The sequence below is a fragment of the Castor canadensis genome, chromosome 4 (assembly GCF_047511655.1).
Source record: "Castor canadensis chromosome 4, mCasCan1.hap1v2, whole genome shotgun sequence".
NCBI lineage: Eukaryota > Metazoa > Chordata > Mammalia > Rodentia > Castoridae > Castor > Castor canadensis.
This window is the reverse complement of record NC_133389.1, coordinates 65695598-65718193: the sequence shown is the minus strand read 5'-3', so window position 1 is coordinate 65718193 and position 22596 is coordinate 65695598. Positions and strand designations below refer to the sequence as shown.

At 39.2% G+C, this 22596-nt stretch overlaps 1 protein-coding gene across 5 annotated transcripts in view; it reads left to right on the top strand.

The window, feature by feature from the left end:
* Positions 1-22596, top strand: part of Spire1 (spire type actin nucleation factor 1) — a 160826-nt gene that overhangs the window by 99975 nt on the left and 38255 nt on the right. For all 5 annotated transcript variants that reach the window (XM_020178964.2, XM_020178965.2, XM_074070367.1 and 2 more), the window contains 4 exons: positions 4752-4829; positions 8797-8961; positions 17708-17794; positions 19014-19143. In XM_020178964.2, the coding sequence (XP_020034553.1) occupies positions 4752-4829; positions 8797-8961; positions 17708-17794; positions 19014-19143 (460 nt within the window). The remainder of the gene's footprint in view (positions 1-4751; positions 4830-8796; positions 8962-17707; positions 17795-19013; positions 19144-22596) is intronic.

Here is a 22596-nt window from a genome sequence, read left to right as displayed (position 1 = left end):
CATTATGTTTTTTGATTTATGGGTTATTAGTAAGATGTAGTGCTTGCTGTGGGATCAGCCTTTAGGTGACAGAGAATATGGCCAAAAAGAGCTTAGTTCCTACTTAGCACAGGCAGCCCCATATTGCACTCTGTTATGTGCGGGGAATGGGCAGAAGGTTGGTCTAATTATATAGGCGTACTGATTTTCACAGGCGTTGAGGTTTCAGACCAGTTTATTATGATGCTGGATGGATCTTACTGACCTAATTAGTACTGTGACTATAATTGAACACAGAGAGTTCATCTCTTGTTTAGTGCAAAGGCAGTAAGTATAACCAGAAGATAAAGAATGGAGAAAGGCCTATTACGTACAGCAATAAGGAGTGCACTGGAGTTACTCAAAAAGCAGTGCTGCTTTAAACAAAGAAAGCATAAGGATCTCACTCTTACTCACAGAGCCTATACGTATTCAGATAGCAAGCCCTTAGGGCAGGCACTTTCGGCGGCATGCTCGGTTTGAGACATATATGTTACTGAGCATGCACAGGTTAATGTTATAGTTCAAGAAGGAAAGAAGGGGACACATTCCTGGGCATGCTTAGCTCAGGAACATGGAGCACATGTTCAGAAGTTAAAGTGTAAGCTGGGCACTGGTGGCTTACACCTGTAATCTTATCTACTTAGGAGGATCGTGGTTTGAAGCCAGCTCCAGGCAAATACTTCACAAGACCCTATCTCAAAAAAAAAAAGACTATCCCAAAAAAGGGCTGCCTGCCTAGCAAGCGTGAATCCCTGAATTCAAACCCCAGTGTGCCACCCCCCAAAAAAAACAAGGTTGAAGTGGTGGACAGGAACACTTCTGGACATGCTTAGTTTATGTCATAAAGACAGCAGACTGGATTATCTTTAGGCACACTTAGCCTGTATCATAAAGGTGGTAGACACACTTAGCTTCTTTTTCCTAAAAAAGATTTTAGCTGAAGTTGAGGCAGGCCAGTAACAGGGAAAGAAAAATGCCACCGTGGAACTCAACCCACCTCAACAAAAGGTCACTCCATGCTGATTCCTTCTTCTCCTTGCCCAATACCATCCTCAGAATGCCCTCTGATAGTCATTGCAATTGCAAATTCCCCAAAAGGACTGGGGAGTTCTTGGCCTGTTCAGACTGGAAAATGGTGCATGCCCATGTTCTCAATCTGATCTCTCAGGTAAAGTCCTCTGCTTAAGACCTATGAACATTAGTCACATCTCATACATAGAACTAAAACCTGGGTGTCAGCGTAATGTGTGCACAAATTCCCCATGTTATATAACAAGATCTTATTAATCAAACCTGTCAATCACCCTAGCCTCTCCTGCAAAGACTGCCCATATTTTTCCCACCATTTCCCCTTACAACTTATAAATTGCCCTTAGAACAAAGATCGGGGCTTGTGTGTCATCTGGCCATAGCCCTCTGCTCTGTCTTGCAGTGTTTTCTCCTGTCTACACTTTTGTTTTCTTTCAATAAAACTTTACTGCTGCTTTGCATTCTGTATCTCTGTCTAATTCTTTGTTCAGGAAATGCAAGAAACTTAAGATCTTCTGAGACTACCCACCAGTAGCAAAACCAAAGGAAAGGACACTTTGAAGGTGTGTTAATACAGGATTTGCCCCTAAGGGTGCCTGCCTCACTTAGCTGCTAACATAATTACTTCATTCCATCCACAGAATATTAGAAATGCATCTCTTTTTCCTCTTTATTTTATTATCTGTTGGCTGAATGAGATATTTAAATGTAATGTGAGCTCAAGTTGAGTATTTCTGAACTGGAGAGCTTACCGTTTTGTAGCATGGATAGGTCTCCCCCCAAGTCCTTTGTGAGATTCTGAGTTTACAGGAGAAAATGCAGATTTCCTTCTGAATAATTTTCTTTCAGATTGAACTTCTTCTTGTTAAAGTTGACTCGTATTAAAGAGCTGGTGGAGAGATCTCATTTAAACATTCGTGGTTGAAGGTGTTTTAACTCACTTATTGAACAAATATTTACTAAGTGCCAACCATGTGTAGGGCTCTGTTCTGGACATTTGACAATCCTGTCTGTGAACAAAATACATAAAAAATTGTTTTTCTCATTGGGAAAGGCAGACAGTAAACACAGGAAAGAAATAAATCATACAGACTTTTAAAAGGCTGTATGTGCTTCGCAAAACAGAATAGACTAGGAGAAGTGCTAGTGGCCAGGGATGGTGCTTGTGATTCGGTCAGGGTCATCCCCATTGATGAATAATGTGAAGGACATGGTAACTGGCCTTGTGGTCTTCTGAGGTAAAGCACTGGACAAAAGGGAACCGCCAGTGCTTTGCTCTAGGCTGGAGTGGCAGGGTAGTAAGGAAATGAGATCTTGTTCCCAGCTCTCAGGAACATGGGGCCTGCCACTTCCTGACTCTCATCCTAGAAGATGGAATCCCTTGGTCCCAGGGGCAGTCTGCCTCCTGAAGCCCCTTTTCATTTGCTGTTTTACTTGTAAAGAACTAGAAGACTCTTTTAGTCAATAGAATAGCATACATACTTTAAGTCATTAATTGTTTTTGGGTGAAACTTGGCTAACACTAGAGGAACAAAACAAATGTGTCTGCTGCTCCTACATGGTCTCCTCCCCACTCAGTTCGGAGTCTAACATTTCATGCAAATTGTGGACTTGAAAACTATAGTTTTGAATCATTCGGTTTTTTTAAATATCTAATCCCTATCAAAAAATTAAGGATTTTGAATATCAGAACTACCAGTCTTGTAATAATGATTCCCAGTCAGATTTTGATGTAAGGTCATGCCAGATACTAGGTACCCACTTTCTGCAAAGACCCTTCCTTGTGTAATTTCAAAATTTGTAAATGTTCATGATGTTCATTTTAGCAAAATAATAAAGTAGACCTTTTCCACCTGTTTTGTGAGGATTGTCTAAGCCATTGGGGATAGGGTAGGGATGCTTTTGTTGCCAACAGGACCACTCTTCTCCTCATCTGGTGTCCCTTCCACACATTCTACCTCCTAAACCTGGGGCCACATCCACCCACTTCAGGCCTGCTCCCCACTTGCCTGCAGGGAGGCCCAGGCATATTATTCAGATTTTTCAAGCCTCACTTACCCTATAACATGGATTGGGGTCACATGCTCATTACCACTTGTTGGCTGCCGTTATCATTGCCCCGCCACCCTACTACAAGCAAAACCAAGGGCCTGGAACAGTGAGAAAGAGCCAGACTCTTGGCAAGTGGAAGGGACTGGCGCTGGGATAGCACAGAGGAAAATCAGATACACAGTTTGAAGGCTGTAAGTATGGGGCTCTGTATATCTAGTCAATTACAGTTTACGTTTTGATATATACTGTGATGTAATGAACTATGATTTATTATACCTAAAAGCTTTAGGGAATTATCTGGAAACCTTCTCCGTGCCAAGCAATGTGCTTACTTTAACAGGTTATTTTCGTATGTGAGGAGATAGGTAGTGATGTTTTCCTTTTATAGGGAACAGGAGTGACAAGCATCTCATAAGGAAACTTGACTTTTCCTCTTAAAATAATTGTGGAAACACATTCTGAAATAACCAAAAATGCTTTTTCCCCCTATTTTTTCCCAATGGAAAGAAGAAGTAATGCATTATTTATGCCACATTTTCTTTAATTGTTCAGAGTAATTTTATTTTTTTCTGCATTAACACTCCTTTACATTATTGAATTAAAAAAAGCAGGTGGTGTTATCCTTATTTTGCAGATGGCTAATATGAGATGTTGGGAAGCTAAAAATAAATGGTTTAGAGATGTTTCATTTATATTCTCATATAACACAAGCTAGGTTCATATAGTACATTTAAACCCAGGCTAAGGGCAAGTGGGCAAAAAGCAAAATGTATTAGGGCTGCATTGCTATCAGTAAGGATGGCACACAACAGATTTATCAATAACATGTGAATATATGTTTTGTCAATAAAGATTTTCTTAAAGTTGCAAATGTTGGATTGATGCAATTTAAAATACATTACATCCAGGATTTGCCTATGGCTCAAGTGGTAAAGTGCCTGCTTAACAAGTGTGAAGCCCTGAGGTCAAGCCCCAGTACCACCAAGTAAAATGATAAAATGCCATTATCCATTGAAATTTGTAAATTAAATTGTTTGATGAGTATATATCAAACATCAGAAGGTACCAAAGCTTGTGTTAGCTTCTAAAGATGGAATTCTGCCTCTTGAAGCCCAAGAGGGGAGGCACAGATCAGTGTAGATTGGCCCTAGAGGTAAAGAAATGTTCTGCTAGAAGGGTCCAGCTTACCCAGGGAGGAAGAGAAGGCTTCTCTGAGGAGCTGGAGAGTTCCATGGAGCCTGACACCCACAGGAAGAGGAGAAAGACAGTGAAGAGCCACCAGGGCAGAGATGGGTTCAGAAGCCCACATGAAGCATGATGGTGTTCTGGAGTGATCTGCAGTAGAGATGAAAAGAAGAGAGTGTAAGTGATAGATCGAATATCCATCAGGGAGCGGAGCTGTCACTGTAGCTTAGAAGCTGAGTTAATGTGACTGAAAATTTACCATGAGAACTGAAAGGAAAACAGTGAGCCGGTCTGTAAGACTATATCCATTTTAATTGGCTTTCAAATCATAGATTCTGTATTATCTCCTTCAATGATACTATTTCAGCATATGCTTTATCTAAAGATACCTGTTAGGAGTTTTCATTTGAGAAGGTAACTTAATGAAGTTTTCCTGCCTGTTTTCTTTCTGCTTTATCTGGTAGAATCTTAAGAAGATCCAAGAAATGGAAAAGAGTGATGAATGTGGCACAGACCTGGAGGAGCTGAAACACGCTGACTGGGTAAGGCAGTTGGGTGCTTTCTGACCCAGCTGAAAATAGTGTTGCTTTTTAAAATGCTGTTTATTAAGGACTGTAGTATGAATTGATACTAAATAAAGTTGGGTACTTAGTCTAACGTGTGAGTCAATATTTCCGTTTTCAAAAGCTTTCTTATTTTATTAGAACCACCCCCAATGTATCTATGACTTTTGGTGTTTTAAAATATTAACATTTTTTAACTGGGCACCAGTGGCTCATGTATGTAATCCTAGCTACTTGGGAGGCTGAGATTGGGAGGATTACAGTTCAAAGCCAGCTGGTGCAAATAGTTCAAGAGACCCTATCACCAAAAATAACCAGAACAAAAAGGACTAGAGTTGTGGCTCAAGCAGTAGAGCACCTGCTTTGCAAGCATGAAGCCCTGAGTTCAAACCTCAGTCCCACCAAAATACACATACATACATACATATATATGTACACATGTATGTATGTGTGTACACATATATGTACACGTATGTATGTAAGTGCACACATATGTATATATTTTTAACTGACATATTAATACCTTAGGCTAGATGCAGTGACTCACACCTGTACTCCAGCTACTTAGGAGATCCAGGAGGATCATGGTTCAAAGCCAGCCAAGACAAAAAAGCTAGCAAGATCCTATCTCAATAAATAAGCCAGGCATGGGAGTTCACATTTGTAATCCCAACTCTGGTGGTCGGAGGCCAGCCCAGCCAAAAATTCGAGATCCTATCTGAAAATATAACTAAAGCAGCAAGGACTTGGGTTGTGGCTCAAGTGGTAGAGCATTTTCCTGTAGCAAGCACAAGGCGCTGAGTTCAAACCCCAGTACTGCCCCTCAAAAATACACAAAATAAAATAAATACCTATATCCAGATAAATAGATAGATGGATAGGTATTTTTTATTATACCTTAGCATGCCCTCCGTGTCAAAGCTCTCCTTTCAGGACTACATGTAAATTAGTGTGATCCATTGATTTATCTAGGGTCATGGGGGTGCAGAATGGGTAATATGGAGTGTCTACCTTCATAAGACTCAGTGTAGAACAGAAAGCAGATTTCTAGACTAGGTGGTTATGGTGTTTTAATGAGATACATTTTGAGTATCTGCCTTTCTTCGTGCATGGTACTAAATCCTAGGGCTATCAAGGGTCCCTGCCCTTGTGCATGACAGCCTTAGGGACAGGACAGTGAGTGTCAAAAGCACAAGATGACATATGTCCACACATCCAGGAAGGTGCATCTTAAATTCTGACTCTCTAGGTTAAGGATATGGATCAATAATGACATTATTAAATGAGGGATACAAGAATAGATGCAGATTTGGGGAATACGAACAGGTCACTTTTGACTCTTCCAGGTTTTACTTGTCTAAAAGCAAAAAAAAAAAAGTTGCTTATATTATCTTAAAAGCAAGTTTTATTTTGTGATTTTAGAACACCATTGATTATGAACTTCCCTGTGAATAGGATAGTAGTGTTCCCCAAGGTTTGTTTTTTTCTTGGCTAATGCAGTATTTTTATCATCTTCCTAGTTACTGAACCCAGACAGGTAAGTCTAGGTATTCAATGAGCAAGCACAGAGCTTGCACTCTGGGATTGAAATCCCCTTTCATTAAGGCAGCAGCATTTGACGGTTTGTGGATAACTGATAAGACATGCCAGCTCCCGAGGGGGCTGTGCTTTCCCAGACCATCACCGTCTTCCTCCCTCAGCTGTTCCAGTGAATGGAGCCAGGCCCTGGCATACAATTCCAGCACTCAGGAGACTCAGGTAGGAGGAATGTGAGCTCAAGATCAGCCTGGGCTATATAGCACGACCTGATCTCAAAAAAGATACAATAAAAATAATAGCAGAATCTCCCTTAGCAGGATAAAGGATAAATGATTTTTTTAAATCTCTGGAAATGCATATGACAGCAGTATGTTATTTTATGTAACTGAGACATGAATTTCTGAAAAACAGCATGTAAGGGTTTTACCAGAAATACACAGAATACTGGCTACATTAAAAATTCTGTTTGGATCCTTTTATAAGTTGTAGCAAAAGTGGTCTAGAGGTAGAGGATATAGCTTAGTAATAGAGTGCAAACTTAGCATGCATAAAGCAGTGGCTTTAATCCTCAGTACACACACACACACACACACATACACACACAATGACGGTGAAAGCTTTTAATGTGAGTAATTATCTACTGATTTATGTTGTGGGGAGTTCAAAGTTTTAAAGCCTGAGTAGGTCAAGAGAAAGACTAGGGTTTTAAAAAGATGATGTTGTATTTGAACTGGATCTTAAAGGAATGAGAGAGAAGTATAAGTACTTCAGGAATATTAAATCAGACCTCTTCAGGGCACAATCTAGGAAGATTTTAGGTATTTTGATGGATGCACCAAGTTTTATATACCTCACATCCTTTTGGGGACAAAAGAATAAGAAATAGAAATATACTTTTTTTTTTTAACATTTTAAAAAACTGTTACTGAAGACATCTTTGAGAAATTGATTATTTTGTATAGAAAAAATTTTCTTTGTGGTGGAACTTGAACTCGGGGACTCATACAAGCTAAGCACGTGCTGTTCTACCACTGAGCAGCACCTCTACCTCACTTGATGTAGAACAGTCTTATGAAATGCACTGCCTGGTTTTATAATAAGTACATTTAGCTGGGAACGTGGCTCAAGTGGTAGAGCACCTGCCTAACAAGTGCAAAGCCCTGATTACAAATCCCAGTACTGCCAAAAAAAATTTTCTTTTTTGTTTTTGTTCTTTTGATGGTATGGTGTTTGAACTCAGGGTCTTATGCTTGCTAGGCAGACACTCTACCACTTTAGCCACTCCACCAGCCCTTTTTTGTATTGGGTATTTGCAGATAGGGTGTCTTGAACTATTTGCCCAGGCTGGCTTTGAACTGTGATCCTCCTGATCGCTGCCTCCTGAGTAGCTAGGATTACAGGCATGAGCCACTGGCGCCCTGTGAGGAAAAAAGTTTAATAAGTACATACATTTATTTATTATTTTATTCTACTTTTTTATTGTTGTGCTGGGTAGGGGTATATTGTGGCATTTATAAAATAAGTACATTTAGGTAGCTATTTCAAGTGTATTAATGTTGACAAGCTATAATATTTTAATTAAACATTGTATTGATTGACTTTTTGCTGACATAAAGGATGATACCTTAGGTTATAAGGCAGAGGAACAAAAGGGTTAATAATTGAGAATATATATACTTAATATGTTTTATATTAAGTATTTTCATTAAGTCTCATTTTAGTCTTAGATCTCTTGAAGGTTGACAAGGCAACTGTGATAAAATAACGTGTACAAAGATAACAAAAGTTGTCATTTTTTAAAGCATTTTCTATGTATGGATCAACTCTGATCTTTTCAAGTTATAAAACACCATTTTTATTTATTGATGAGGAAACTAGAGCTTGAAAAGTGAAACAACTGTCCAGTGTCAAAACAGCTAGATGACTGTCTCAGCCAGCTGTGGCCACAGTAATGCTGTGAAATTAATCGCCCAAAAATGATAGAACTTAAAGCAGAAGTATTCATCTCACTGGTGGGTCTGCAGATCACGTGTATATGCTCCACTCCATGGGTGTTTTAGCCTTCTCTTGGCAAGAAGGCCAACACAGCCTTGATGTTCTCGTGGCACTGAGAAACGTGAAGGGCAAGGCCATTGTACCTGTCCTTAGAAAGCCTCAGTCTCATCACACCCACCACTATTCCAATGACAAAGCAAATTATACCACTAAACCCAAAGTTGGGGAGTAGTGACTTTCTACCCATATTCTAGTATCCTAAAATGTAGGTGTTTTTTGGTTTTTGGTTTTGGGGGGTTTTTTTTGTTTACTCAGTGTTTTACAATTCAAGCTCTTTCTTTGAATGACTGTAGCTATTCAGAGGAAACTTGTAAATGTACTTATTGATATCTCTTCACCTTTGGTTTTTTAGGCCCGATTCTGGGTCCAGGTGATGAGAGATTTGCGAAATGGGGTAAAACTTAAGAAGGTCCAACAGCGGCAGTATAATCCATTGCCCATTGAATACCAGCTCACTCCCTATGAGATGCTAATGGACGACATTCGGTGCAAGAGATACACCTTACGGAAAGTGATGGTAAGAAACAAAGAATCGTATTACTGAGTCTGAGAGGACTACAGGAGGCAGGAGAGGGAAAGAGAATGTTAGAGAATGAAAACTTTTGAAACATCCCATCTATAAATGAAGATAATGTAAGGTAATGCACTGTGAGCTGTTGAATAATAGGCAGCAGAGCAAGAGTAAACAGTGGGGGTAATCTGATTAAAGCACGATTTATGCATGTCCGAAATGCCAAGGTAAAACCTCCTTGGACTACCAGTATACACTTAAAAAAATGAAGGACAAGAGGGAAAAACACAGGACGTCTGAGGATGGATACCAGTGGGAGGGCATAATGAAAGGGGGAATGAGGGTGAATATGGTGGATGTGTTTTGTATTCATGTATGAAAATAGAACAGTAAAACCTGTTGAGATTGTTCTAAGAAGGGGGAAAGAGGGATGAGGGAGAAAGATGGAGAGGTGAGTCTAATTAAGATACATTGTGAGCACATGTAAATATCACGATGTATCCCCCTATACAATTATTGCGTGCTAATAATAAATAAGATGCTAGAAAAAAAGAAATAAAGCTATTATTGGGCTTGAATGGTCATTCTATAATCTTACCTGTTGAAAATGGTCCTCTCAATACTGTATTTTTAAAATTATTTCTTCTCAAAAAAAGTAATACTTGATCATTGTGGAAAATATATTAAGCTCAAAGAAGGAAAGTTACGAACATGAATCCCCTCATTCTTTTTTCTGTACATTTTATTAGGACAACATAGACTGATTTTGTTTTGTAACCAGTTATTTTTGTTTAACATATTGTCAATATTTTTCCATGTCATTATGTTCAATGTTATTTCTTTTGGGGTTTTCAAAGTATCATTCTTTTATTATTATTAGCATATCTTAACTTACAAAATAATGGATTTCATTATGTCATTTTTATGTATATAATGTACTTTAACCATCTTCACCCTCTCTTGTCCCGCCTCCACTCCTACTGGTTCCCTTCCTCTTCCCAAGTAATCCTCCTTCTACTTTTATGCCTTTAAAAAAAAATCTAGATTCTGCATATTAAAGAAAACATGCACTATTAGTCTTTCTGAATCTGGCTTTTTTCACTTAAGATTATGAGCTCTAGTTCCATCCATTTTCCTGCAAGTAGTGTAATTTTTGTTCTTCTTTATGGCTAAATGAAACTCCATTGTGTATTTATATCATACTTTGTTATTGTGAATAATGCTGCAATAAACATGGGTGTACAGGTATCTCTATTGTACACTGACTAAGATTCCTTTGGGAATATACCCAGGAATAGCATAGCAGGATAATAAGTAGTTCTGTTCTCGGGATTTGTTTTGTTTTGTTTTGTTTTGTTTGGAAGCACTGGAGTTTGAACTTAAGGCCCCTGATGCTTGCTAGGCAGGTGCTCTACCACTCAAGCCACACCTCCTGCCCTTTTTGTTTTGGGTGTTTCTGAGATAGGGTCTCACATCTTTGCCCTGGCATCCTGGACCATTTAACTTTGATCCTCCCAATCTTCACCTCCTTATGAGCTAGGATTACTGTGAGCCACTGCGCCAGGCTCACAAAACATTTCTTTTTCTCTGTTTACATGCTTATTCTAGGAAGACATGAATAAAAGCAAAAATTCCCTGAAAAATCTTCCATTTGGCCCCTTCTCCATTCGTTCATTAACTTATGGATATGTATGTAGATAAATAGTAGATACTGTTTTTTATTCCATAAAGAATGAATGCCTGGGGGTGGGGGGGGAAGTAATGACCCTATCACTATATGCACATGTGAATGAAGGAAATAAGAAAAATGAATGTAGATAGTCTCTATTTAAAAACTGGTAGTATTTTCTTGAATCCTAATAGCAAGACCATTAAAATAAAAAGTGGGAAATGCTTTCAGCCACATGCTTGGTGGTCTCACAATCCCAGCTGTCTCTTCTTTCATTCCCATGACTTATTCCCTGAGCATCTCATTAATAGACATTCAGGTTTCTTCCAGTTTTCATTGTTGTAATCAATGTTATTAAGACAATCTTCCAAATAAAAGTAATCTTATCCAGTTATCTCCTTGGGTTAAATTTCTGCCGGTGAGATGATTAGATCAAAGCGAATACACATTTTAAGTTGTAATATATTTTCCTAATCTTCTCCCCAGAGGGTTGTACCAATTTACCCATTTAAAGATAATTGCTGTCGCCAATTAATGTCTGCTTACTAGAACTGTATCCATTCTGGTTGAGTGAGCATTCAACATGAATCTCCAGTGATTTTCTTCCTCAGTCAGAAGGATCTATTCAGAAATTCATACACATGATTAAAATGTGCTCAATAGATTGTTAATGTTTCTAGTTGATCCTTCATTAATATCTTTTACCTGTCACCCTTGATACTGCTAAATCTTTACGTTTTAATCAGAGAAATAATTGTCGTAAATAATTGTTATCCTATCTGATTCTAGACAAGTGCTCTATCACCAAGCTCCATCCCCAGTTCTACCCTGTTTGTTTCTAAGGCTGGCTTTTGTCAGTGCTGACTTACCAGGCCTCAGCTGCCACGTAAACAGCTCAGTGAGGCACGGAGAAGCAGTGACGTGTGATGGAACAACAGAGGACTGTGCATCCATGTTGGAAAGCTTTTGCAAGCATAGTTATATTTTTACTATGGTAAAATAAGAATTTGGATTTTTTCTTACAATTTACTTTCTTCTAATTTTATTTTATTTTATTTTTTTTCATTTTTCTTTTATTATTCATATGTGCATATAAGGCTTGGTTCATTTCTCCCCCCTGCCCCCACCCCCTCCCTTACCACCCACTCCACCCCCTCCCGCTCCCCCCCTCAATACCCCGCAGAAACTATTTTGCCCTTATCTCTAATTTTGTTGTAGAGAGAGTATAAGCAATAATAGGAAGGAACAAGGGGTTTTGCTTGTTGAGATAAGGATAGCTATACAGGGCATTGACTCACATTGATTTCCTGTGCGTGGGTGTTACCTTCTAGGTTAATTCTTTTTGATCTAACCTTTTCTCTAGTTCCTGGTCCCCTTTTCCTATTGGCCTCAGTTGCTTTAAGGTATCTGCTTTAGTTTCTCTGCATTAAGGGCAACGAATGCTAGCTAGTTTTTTAGGTGTCTTACCTATCCTCACCCCTCCCTTGTGTGCTCTCGCTTTTATCATGTGCTCATAGTCCAATCCCATTGTTGTGTTTGCCCTTGATCTAATGTCCACATATGAGGGAGAACATATGATTTTTGGTCTTTTGGGCCAGGCTAACCTCACTCAGAATGATGTTCTCCAATTCCATCCATTTACCAGCGAATGATAACATTTCGTTCTTCTTCATGGCTGCATAAAATTCCATTGTGTATAGATATCACATTTTCTTAATCCATTCGTCAGTGGTGGGGCATCTTGGCTGTTTCCATAACTTGGCTATTGTGAATAGTGCTGCAATAAACATGGATGAAAATCACCCCCTTTAAAGTGTACAGTTCACTGACAATTAGTTAATCCACCTCTATGTAGATCCTCCCAAAAGGAAACCTTGTATCCATGAAGCATCACTCTACTCCCTACTTCTCAGCTCCTGGCTACCATTAATGTGTTTTCCAACTTTACAGACTTCCCTATTCTGGATATTTCATGTAAATGAAATCATACCATATGTGACCTTTGTATGTAGCTTCTTTCACGTTTTTGCACTTGATCTACATACTAGATGTAGAAGTACTTCGTTCCTTTTTATGGTCGAATAATATTCTACAGTGTGGACATACTATGCCTTATTCATCACTTGATGCCATTTGGAGCCTTCGTGCCTTTCACTGTTGCAAACGGTGTTGCTGTGAACAGGCATGCATGCTGCTTATTAGGATACGTGTTTTCAGTTCTTTTGGGTGTATACCCAGGAGGGGACTGTATGAACCACATGATGTTCTGTGACTTACTGAAGAATTGCCAAATGCTTTCCCACACCCTTACACCATTTAACATTCCCCCAGCAATGTACCAGTGTTCCAAAACCCTCACTCGTCAACACTTGATAGCATTCGTTTCTGCTTTTAGTTATAACTGCTGTCCTGGGTGTGATGTGCGTCCTCACTGTGGTTTTGATCTGCACTTCCCTGATGACTGATGGTGTGATGTGTGTTCCTTGTGCTTGTGGGCCATTCGTGTGTCTTCTCTGGAGAAATGTCTGTTCAGATCCTGTGCCCAGTTTTCACCGGGTGCTTTGTGTTTTTGTTGTGTAGGCACATTCTAGGTACTGGACCCTTGACAGACACATGGTTTGCAATATTTTCTCCTATACATTGTCATCCTTTTCCTCTTTTTTGATAGTGTCAAAAGATGATGCTCAGAAGGTTTTTATTTTGCCATAGTTCAGTTCATCTAACTTTCCTTCTGTTGCCTGTGCTTTTAGTGTATGCATAAAAATCCATTGCCAATTCCAGGGCATGAAGATTTATCCGTGTTCTCTTATATGCTTTGTTTTTTCAGTTTTACCTCCATTATTTATGTCTTTGCTCCCTTTGCATTAATTTGTGTACTGCATATGGTGTGAGGCGAGGGTCACACATCTTGCATGTTGATACCCACTTGTCCCAGGTCTGCTCATTAAAGTGACTCAGTCATTTCCCGTTCAGTACTGTTGGCAAACTTGACATTCATCAACTGAACATAGAAGTATGAATTCATTTCTGGACTCTGAATTGTATTTTTTTAAAAATCTTTATGCTTGTGGAGTTTTATGAGTTTCGAAGGATTCGAGTTCCTACTTTGTTTTATTGACCATACTCAGGTTTGAAATCAGGGTCTTATCCTTGCTACACAAGTGCCCTACTACTTGAGGCACACCCCAGCCATTTTTGCTTTCATTTATTTTTCAAATAGGCTATCGCACTCTTTGCCCAAAGCTGGTCTCAGACCATGATTCTTCTACCACTCCACCTTTCAAGTGGCTGGGATTATAGATATGTACCACCATACTCAGCCTTGATTTTTTTTTTTTAAATGTTTGGGTAAAATTCACCACCAAAGCCATATGGTCCTGGTTTTCTTGGTGGTCTTTGTTGTTGTTGGGGGTTAGGGGCTTGATTACTGATTCAGTCTCTAAAGAGACTGAATTGGTCTTTACAAATTCATGCCCTCCCACCCATCCTTCCTTGAGTCAGTTTTGGTAGTTTGTGTTTTTCTAGGAATTTGTTCATTTTATCTAGATCATCTAACTTGTGGGCATACAATTACCATGACATTCTCTTATAACCCTTTGTAGTCTGTACAGTCTGTAGTGATGTCCTATTCCTTTTCTGATTTTTTTATTGTGAATCCTGTCTTTTTCTTGTTTACTTTAGGTAAATGTTTGTCATTTTATTGATCTTGTCAATAAAATAACTTTTGGTTTTGTTAATTATTTCCATTGCTCTTCTGTTTTGTAATTTGTTTCTCTCCTTTCTAATGTTTATCATTTCCATTATTCTATAAGCTATAGGTTTAGTTTCTTGGTTTTTTTCTTTACACCTTAGGCATAGTGTCAGGTTATTGATCTGAAATTCTTTTAGCTGTTAACCCCCATGAGCTCCCATCTGAACACTGCTCTTGCTGCGTCTTGTAAGTTTTCATATGCTTCATTTTCATTTATCTCAAAGTATTTTATTATCATTTCACTCAGAATTTCTTATTTGACCCATTGGTGCTTAGGAGTGTGCTTTAAAATTCCACATAGCTAGGTATATTGGCTCATGCCTGTAATCCCAGCTACTCAGGCAGTGGAGATAGGCAGGATCAAGGTTCAAGGCCAGGCTGGGCAAAAAGTTAGACCCCATCTCAAGCTGGGTATGGTGGCACATGCCTGTCATCCCAGCTATATGGGAGGCATAGGTAGGAAGATCTTGGTTGGAGATCAGTTCTGGGCTAAAAGGTAAGAGCCTATCAGAAAAATAACTGAAGCAAAACGGCTGGGGATGTAACATAAGTGGCAGAATGACTGCTTAACAAGTGCAAGGCCCTGAGGTCAAACTCCAATAGAAAAAGAAAATTGAGTCTTGAATTCTTTGACAGTTGTAGAACTGTCACTTCTACTTTCAGTGTTTGCTTCATATATTTTGGAGATGTGTAGTTTGGTGCATATATACTTATAATTGTTAAATTTTGTATATTATAGTGTCTATCTTTGTCTTTTATGATGCCTATTTTCTGAAAATCTATTTTAACTGATACCAACATTGTTTTAACTTGAAGGTTGTAGGTAGGAAGTAAAGAAAAAATGCATTTTTTTCTTCAAACAGATGTTGTTCTTTTCCTCCCTTTGTGTGTCTGAGTGACACAGTGCAGCTCTCTTGGATAGCTGTACAGAGGTCTGGGCACAGGACTGCTTCATCTCAGGAAAGTTTTCTACTTTTAGTCTACTAGAAGCTGGGGGCACAGCTCAAGTGGTGGCACACCTGCCTAGCCTGCTAGACTAAGCCTTTGTTGTTAGTTCATGTACTTGTACAGCTACTGCACATTTAATCATTCAGAAATTGGGCATTTTAGATTTGCGCTTATCAACATAACTCCACTTACTAATTTCTTTAAAAACAAATATTTTTATAAGCAGTGAATGCAAGCCACTTTAATACATGCTCTATTTATACCTGAATTACTGTGCTAGGTGTTTTTAATACTGAAGTATAAGCTACGTAGCTGTTTTCTGCATGTTTGTGGTATTTAAACATGTATTTATTAAAATTACACAACTTTGAGGAGGGTACTACTGGAGTTTGGAGTGAGGGCCTCATGCTTACTAGGCAGGTGCTCTGTCACTTGAGTACATCCCCAACTCTTTGCTTTTTTCTCACATAAGGTCTTGTGTTTTTGTTCAGGCTGGCCTCAAACCACAGTACTCCCACCTACAGCCTTCTGTAAAGGTGGGCTCACAAGTGCATGCCTAGTTTATTGATTGAGATGGAATCTCACTAATTTTTCCCAGGCTGACCTAGAACCATGATCCTCTCAGTTTCTGCCTCCTGAGTAGCAGGATTACAGGCATGAGCCCTACCTTGCCCAGCTAAAATACACGAATTTTTAATTCACATAAAACATTTGAAGGAAAATTATGTTAATCATGCAATCACTTTTTAGATAATAATGCATATATTTTAGTATGAGAAGTGGTTTCTTTTTAGCCTTTATATGTTAGCAGATACGTTAGTAAGATTTTGTTTATATATTTAACTTCAAATTTAGCTGCCTAAAAAACTTATTTCAGAAACAAGACAGAATTTAAGGTAGTTTTAGTATGTTTAAAGGGAATCAGCTTTTATATTAGTTTTTTGTTTTAAGCCATTGTGGCTCAAAAATAAGATCAAGTTCTATAACTGATCTTATTTACTTCTGAGGCTGCTGTTTGTGTCCATTCAAGAATCATTCTCATTTCAGTCCACTTGCTTGCTTCAGGAAATGTTCTATATGTGTATGAAAAATAATTCCATGGGTTTAGCAGCAGAGTGGTGTTCACACAATTTTGCTTACCTCTCTTCTACCTGCCTGCTGTCTCCAGCATCAGTACTGACCACCTTCACAGCTGGCCACTAAAGAAACTCAAATGATGTGCTTGTTTGGGGAATGGAATTTGCAGTCCTGGCCTCATTAATCCTTTCTCCTAGTTCTGCTGTTGTGATGGAAAGAACCTTAATGTAAAAGCTAAAATACTTAGCTAGGAGATATGTATTATTCTGTTCAATTGTAGAAGTATAAATAATAGATTAAACTGTTTTGAATGAAAAGATTTTTAATTTTACACAGCATGAAGTCCACAGGTAGGGGCTGTGCCACTTCAGCCTGTGGCTCTGACACTAGGTCCTATTGATACCCACCCTAAACTAGGCACTGGTGATCCTGTATGAGGTTTGACTTAAGTCACAGTTACTCCTGATGCCTGCCACAGGCCATCTTGCCCTCATTTAGGCTGGGAGATGGGTGTGGAATGGAGGGGGCACGACAGAGAAGTAGAGCAGGTGGGTGTTGGGTAGCAGCAGGCTGGGGAGGGGGAAGACACAGGACCCCAGGCCTGGGAGTAGCAGTTCAGCCACTGCATTGTTCAAACAAGACTAGAAAGCAAAAACCAAAATGGTCACAGCTGTGCCTTCTGAGGGGTCAGAATGTGAATTTAGGTTGCTATATTTTTGTACCTTTCTAGGAATTCTTTACTATTTCTAAAAAAAATTTAACATACTACATTAAAAAGAGAAGACAGTGGGATAGAAGTCACAGGCAGGCTGGGAATCCACCACAAGTTTTTTTTGCTTGCTAGGTCTGTGAATATAAGCAAATAACCTCTTTTCTCCAAGCTCACGTTTAATTTACAGAATGTGAATGGTGTTACCAGGCCTTCCTATTACCTACATTTTCTACAAGAATGAAAACAAGAGGCAAAGGCTTTTTAAATTTTAAGATACTTAATAAGCACAAGTATTACTTATGCCATTAACATTCCTAATGTCAGAAACTTTTTGTTAGAGGAGTGTATCTCATATAATTTCCCAAAATGTTAGAATTAAAGTGAATGTGGTTGTTCTTTACTTTTTCTCTGCATCACAGTCATTTATTCTCTACTGTATTGATTTGAAATGCGTCTTTGGTTGAGCCAGATTACATTTCACTGATTTTGTGACATATTTAGGGTAATAGCTATACTGTGAAGGTCATGTGACCTGTAGTCACATGCATTTTCTTTCTTTCTTTTTTTTTTTTTTTTTTTCTTTGTCTCCTTTTAGGTGAATGGTGACATTCCCCCTCGGTTAAAAAAGAGTGCTCATGAAATCATCCTTGACTTCATCAGATCAAGACCTCCTTTAAATCCAGTATGTAACCTGACGCTCCTCTTTGCTGGGATAGCATGATGAATTACTCTCCTATAGGCACTCACCTCTAGAACACAGCTCTTTTAAATGATATTTTTCCCAGTGGCTTTTTTTCTGAGAATGATATGATGAGGCCCACCTGTAAGTTACTTTTTTTTGTTTTGTTTTCATTTTTTGCGTGTTTTTTGAGATAGGCTGACCTCAACACACCATCCTCCTGCTTCAGCCTCCTGAGTGCTGGGATCCTATAGGCATGTGCCACCAGGCCCAGCTGAAAGTTACATTCTTAAGTCACAAAAAAATAACTTTAAATTATTCAATACAAGGCTGTCTTAGGTTGTTTTTCTCAGGACAGCCTGAATGATTGTGCAAAGTCTGACTGAATAAATGCCTCCTATAATAACAACTACCTATAATCCCAGACAGTTTCAGCTGTAAGTTGCCCTTCCAACTTACTTTGTAATGCCAATACCCCTCCTTGGTTACACTGGCATATTGACATTATTTACAGTAAAACCTGCTGAGGTTATCTTCCTCTGTTAAAAAGGTTCTTTCTAGTGACCACTTAGTCAGAATACGCTAATGTGGGAATGTTAATTTGTGTATCTGTTTTACTTCTCTTCCCTCTGATTGGATAGTCAGTGTTCAAAGTCTTCCTTGCAAAGTTGCAAGGAAGGAAATGGTATTTCCCAGTACATCTACAGCTAATTAAAGATCCTTTTACAGGTCTGTTTGGAGGAAGGGCACAAGACCAGCTAGGAGACCATTTAGGAAGGGAGGGCTTGAGTAGAGAGTAAGGCTCATACAAACCTAGATCTACACAGTAGCCCCATGGCCTAGCAGCCACTCACCTCTGAGCAGTTTAATCAGCCACCCTGAGCCTTTATTTCCTCAGCCATACAATGTAGAAAGTTAGAATCCTAAGATGCATGTGGTAAATTACTCAAAAATGCTGGTTTCAAAAGCAGTGACATAGACAGGACACAATTATAACTTTAGCAAAACTGCTTCAGATTATTAAGTACATATATGATTAAATAATTCTGAAACACCTATTGCTTTAGAAATCTCGATATGTAATGACTTGAAAATAGTCTTTTATAGGGCACTGTTACAGTCAATGAAATATATTTTATAATACTGTACTATATGAATGGATTTTAGTAAAAACTATTTAAGGACAAAAAAAGTTTCTCAACATTCTGCTCTTTTTTTCAAGGTCTCAGCCAGAAAACTGAAGCCAACCCCACCACGGCCACGGAGCCTCCATGAAAGAATATTAGAGGAGATTAAAGCAGAAAGAAAGCTGCGGCCTGTCTCCCCAGAGGAAATCAGACGGAGCAGATTAGGTGAGCCCTCTGCTTCCTGTGCTCACTGTGCCACTGGGGCATTCTGACCCAGCTGTGAAATTGGAGTGCAGGGAAAAGTGAGCCATGGAGTTCTCCTTCCTTGTTTATCTGTCTCTGTGTTTCTGTCTACCCTCTCCATGCACACACACTCTCTCTCTCTCTCTCTCTCTCTCTCTCACTTGAAGTTTATATTTGAAGTCAGGAATTTCCCTGTGTGATGTTGAACTCCCTGGGAGCATCATGGTGTAGTACAAAGAGCTCTGCCAATCTCTAGACTAGGGTTTGAAGAGAGTCTCTTTACCTCTCTCAGCATGATTTTCTTCATCAACAGAAAGGGAATAAAAATTCTTCTTATCTATATTATGGTGCTTATAGAAGAACTAAATAGGATTGTGGTTTAAAAAAAACACTTTATAAACTGACACACGTACAAATGTAGATGGTAGACATACAGATTTACTTCATATTTCTGTCATCTTAGTTATGGGTATTCTGTGATGAAGACACCCTTTGTTATCTGATAACACTTAACTTACTCCCAAACATCCTTTGAATTAATTTTTTTTAATAGTAAGTATTTTTAACGTGTACTCTAAGCACACCTTCATTTTGATTTATAACAAGAGCGTAGTGTATTTGTAGACATTTTGTTTCTACAGCTCTCCTCCAGTTTGTAAGAGGAAAGATCCTCAAAGGATTCTGAGAAACTTCCTGGAAAATAGATTTTAGTGGTACCTAAACAAGAAGGGAGCTGGCTCTGTGATACCACATTCTCCTGGTTTTCTCCTTTCATCTCTTTTACTGCAGCCACACCTCTCCCAGGGTTTTTGTTTTTGGATGCCTTCTACCTCCCAGTTTACAGCATGGAAATCTCTGAATACACAGACCCATGTATTCAGTTGTCTGCTAGATAGGACCTCCTTATAGCTTACAAACAGGACAAGCAACATGCCCACAAGTGAGGTTTGCTTGTCCCCAAGTTACCCCATCCTGTTTCCCTATCACCTTCAACTCCTGTCTGATGGCCAAGTCCAGTTGGATTTACTTTCTCTGTATCTTTCTAGTCTTCCACTCTTCTAGCCCAACAGCCACTGTCCTAGCCAAAGCTGTGTCTTTCGCATCAGCCTGTTGACTGTGCTTTCTGATTCCAGTCTGAAACTCTTCAGCCACTCCACACTGTGTGCCTTTTTTAATCCCAGGCATCCTGGTAGAGTGTGACCTCCATGATGACAGGGCCATGTCTGTCTTGTTTGTGTTGTATCCCTGGCATAGGACTGATCTGGAAAAGTACTTCCAGATATATTAAAATAATTAACTGGACTTTCTGGTTCCAAGTCTAGAGTGAGTAAAGGTTGTATCAATTTATCCTTCTCTAGTTTTTATGGCAACAATTTTTTTCTCTTATAAATATTTAAAGCATGCCAAGTGACAAATCCATAGGATCATTTATATAATTTTGGACAAAACATTTAAGCCAACATTTAAGAAAACCAACCATTCTTTTCCTGGGAGTCCTTGAGTGGGCCTGAGGAAAGTCTATGAATCCCTGAAATATAAAAGATGCACAAAAAGTGATTTCAAAAAATGTATATGTGAATGCTTTTCTGGAGACTGAATCTTCAGCTTTCCTTACATTCCTAATGGGTCCCTAATCTCAGGAGATTGAGAACCACTATGGGAACATTAGGAGATGGTACCGTAAAATGGTAGCTTTGAACTACATTTTAAAAAGAAAATTACTTCACCTTCGGAAAGAATAATGAGATTCACAGAAAAGATTTCAACAAGACTATGAGGTATAACAAGCTTTTTTCTTGAGAAAAGTCAGCTTCACGGTTTGTAGGAGTGAAGCTAGTTAGCTCAGGGTTGGAAACTTCAGTGGGAGCCCCAGGAGGATATAAAAGGCATAGTGTACTTGTGTGATCTGGACTGGTATCTGGTAGCTAATCCTTAACTTCTCCAGCAGTTTCTTGAATATTTACTCTTTTCAACCACTGCTCCAGCAACTGGAGATACACAGATGAATAAGGCATAGCCCCACTCACAGAGTACTTCCAGACTCTCTAGTACCATGCATGTTCACATTGCAAGAAATGTACACAGACATTCACGACAGCAAAGCTGCATGGCTGCAAGTGAGGCATTTAAGGAAGGGACTAGCAATGCTTTCAGGCAGTCAAGAAGATACTCCTCCATTGCACCTGAAGGCTATAGCAAATCTTGTTTTTGTTTTGTTTTGTTTTTTGTTTTATTTAAGACATGGCCTCAACTATGTAGCTCAGGCTGCCCCTGAACTTGCAGTTATCCTTCCTCAGCCTCCAAAGATTACAGCTGAGGTGTGTACCACCACACCTGGATGTTGTGTGGGTGTGTGGGTGTGTGTGTGTGTGTGTTAAGATTTTTAAAGGCGATCTAACCTTTTACCAAACTGTTAACTGTGCAGTACACAATTGCTGACTAGGTACAATTTTGTACAGCGATATCTAGAGCTTATTCATCGTTTCTAACTCTTACCTCTACCCCTTGGCAACCCCCATTCGATGGTTTTATTCTATGAATTTGACTGGCTCAGATACCTTGCATTAGTGAGTTCATGCTATTTGTCTTTCTGGGACTGGCTCAGTTCACTTAGCATAGTGTCCTGAAGGTTCACGCATGTTCTCACACCCATGCTCTCACCCTGAATAGTGCTGTTGTTTCTTTACCCCCGCATCTTTACATGGACATTTAGCTTGTTTCTGCATCTTGAATATGGTGAGTAGTGCTGCATTGAACATAGGAGGGCTAGCATCACTTCAAGACCCTCATTTTTTTTTTCTTTTATTATTCATATGTGCATACAAGGCTTGGGTCATTGCTCCCCCCCTGCCCCCACCCCCTCCCTTGCCACCCACTCCACCCCCTCCCTCTCCCCCCGCACCTCCTCAATACTCAGCAGAAACTATTTTGCCCTTATTTCTAATTTTGTTGTAGAGAAAGTATAAGCAATAATAGGAAGGAACAAGGGTTTTTGCTAGTTGAGATAAGGATAGCTATACAGGGCATTGACTCACATTGATTTCCTGTGCGTGTGTGTTACCTTCTATGTTAATTCTTTTTGATCTAACCTTTTCTCTAGTTCCTGGTCCCCTTTTCCTATTGGCCTCAGTTGCTTTTAAGGTATCTGCTTTAGTTTCTCTGCGTTAAGGGCAACAAAGGCTAGCTAATTTTTTAGGTGTCTTACCTATCCTCACTCCTCCCTTGTGTGCTCTTGCTTTTATCATGTGCCCGAAGTCCAATCCCCTTGTTGTGCTTGCCCTTGATCTAATGTCCACATATGAGGGAGAACATAAACGATTTTTGGTCTTTTCGGCCGGCTAACCTCACTCAGAATGATGTTCTCCAATTCCATCCATTTACCAGTGAATGATAACATTTCGTTCTTCTTCATGGCTGCATAAAATTCCATTGTGT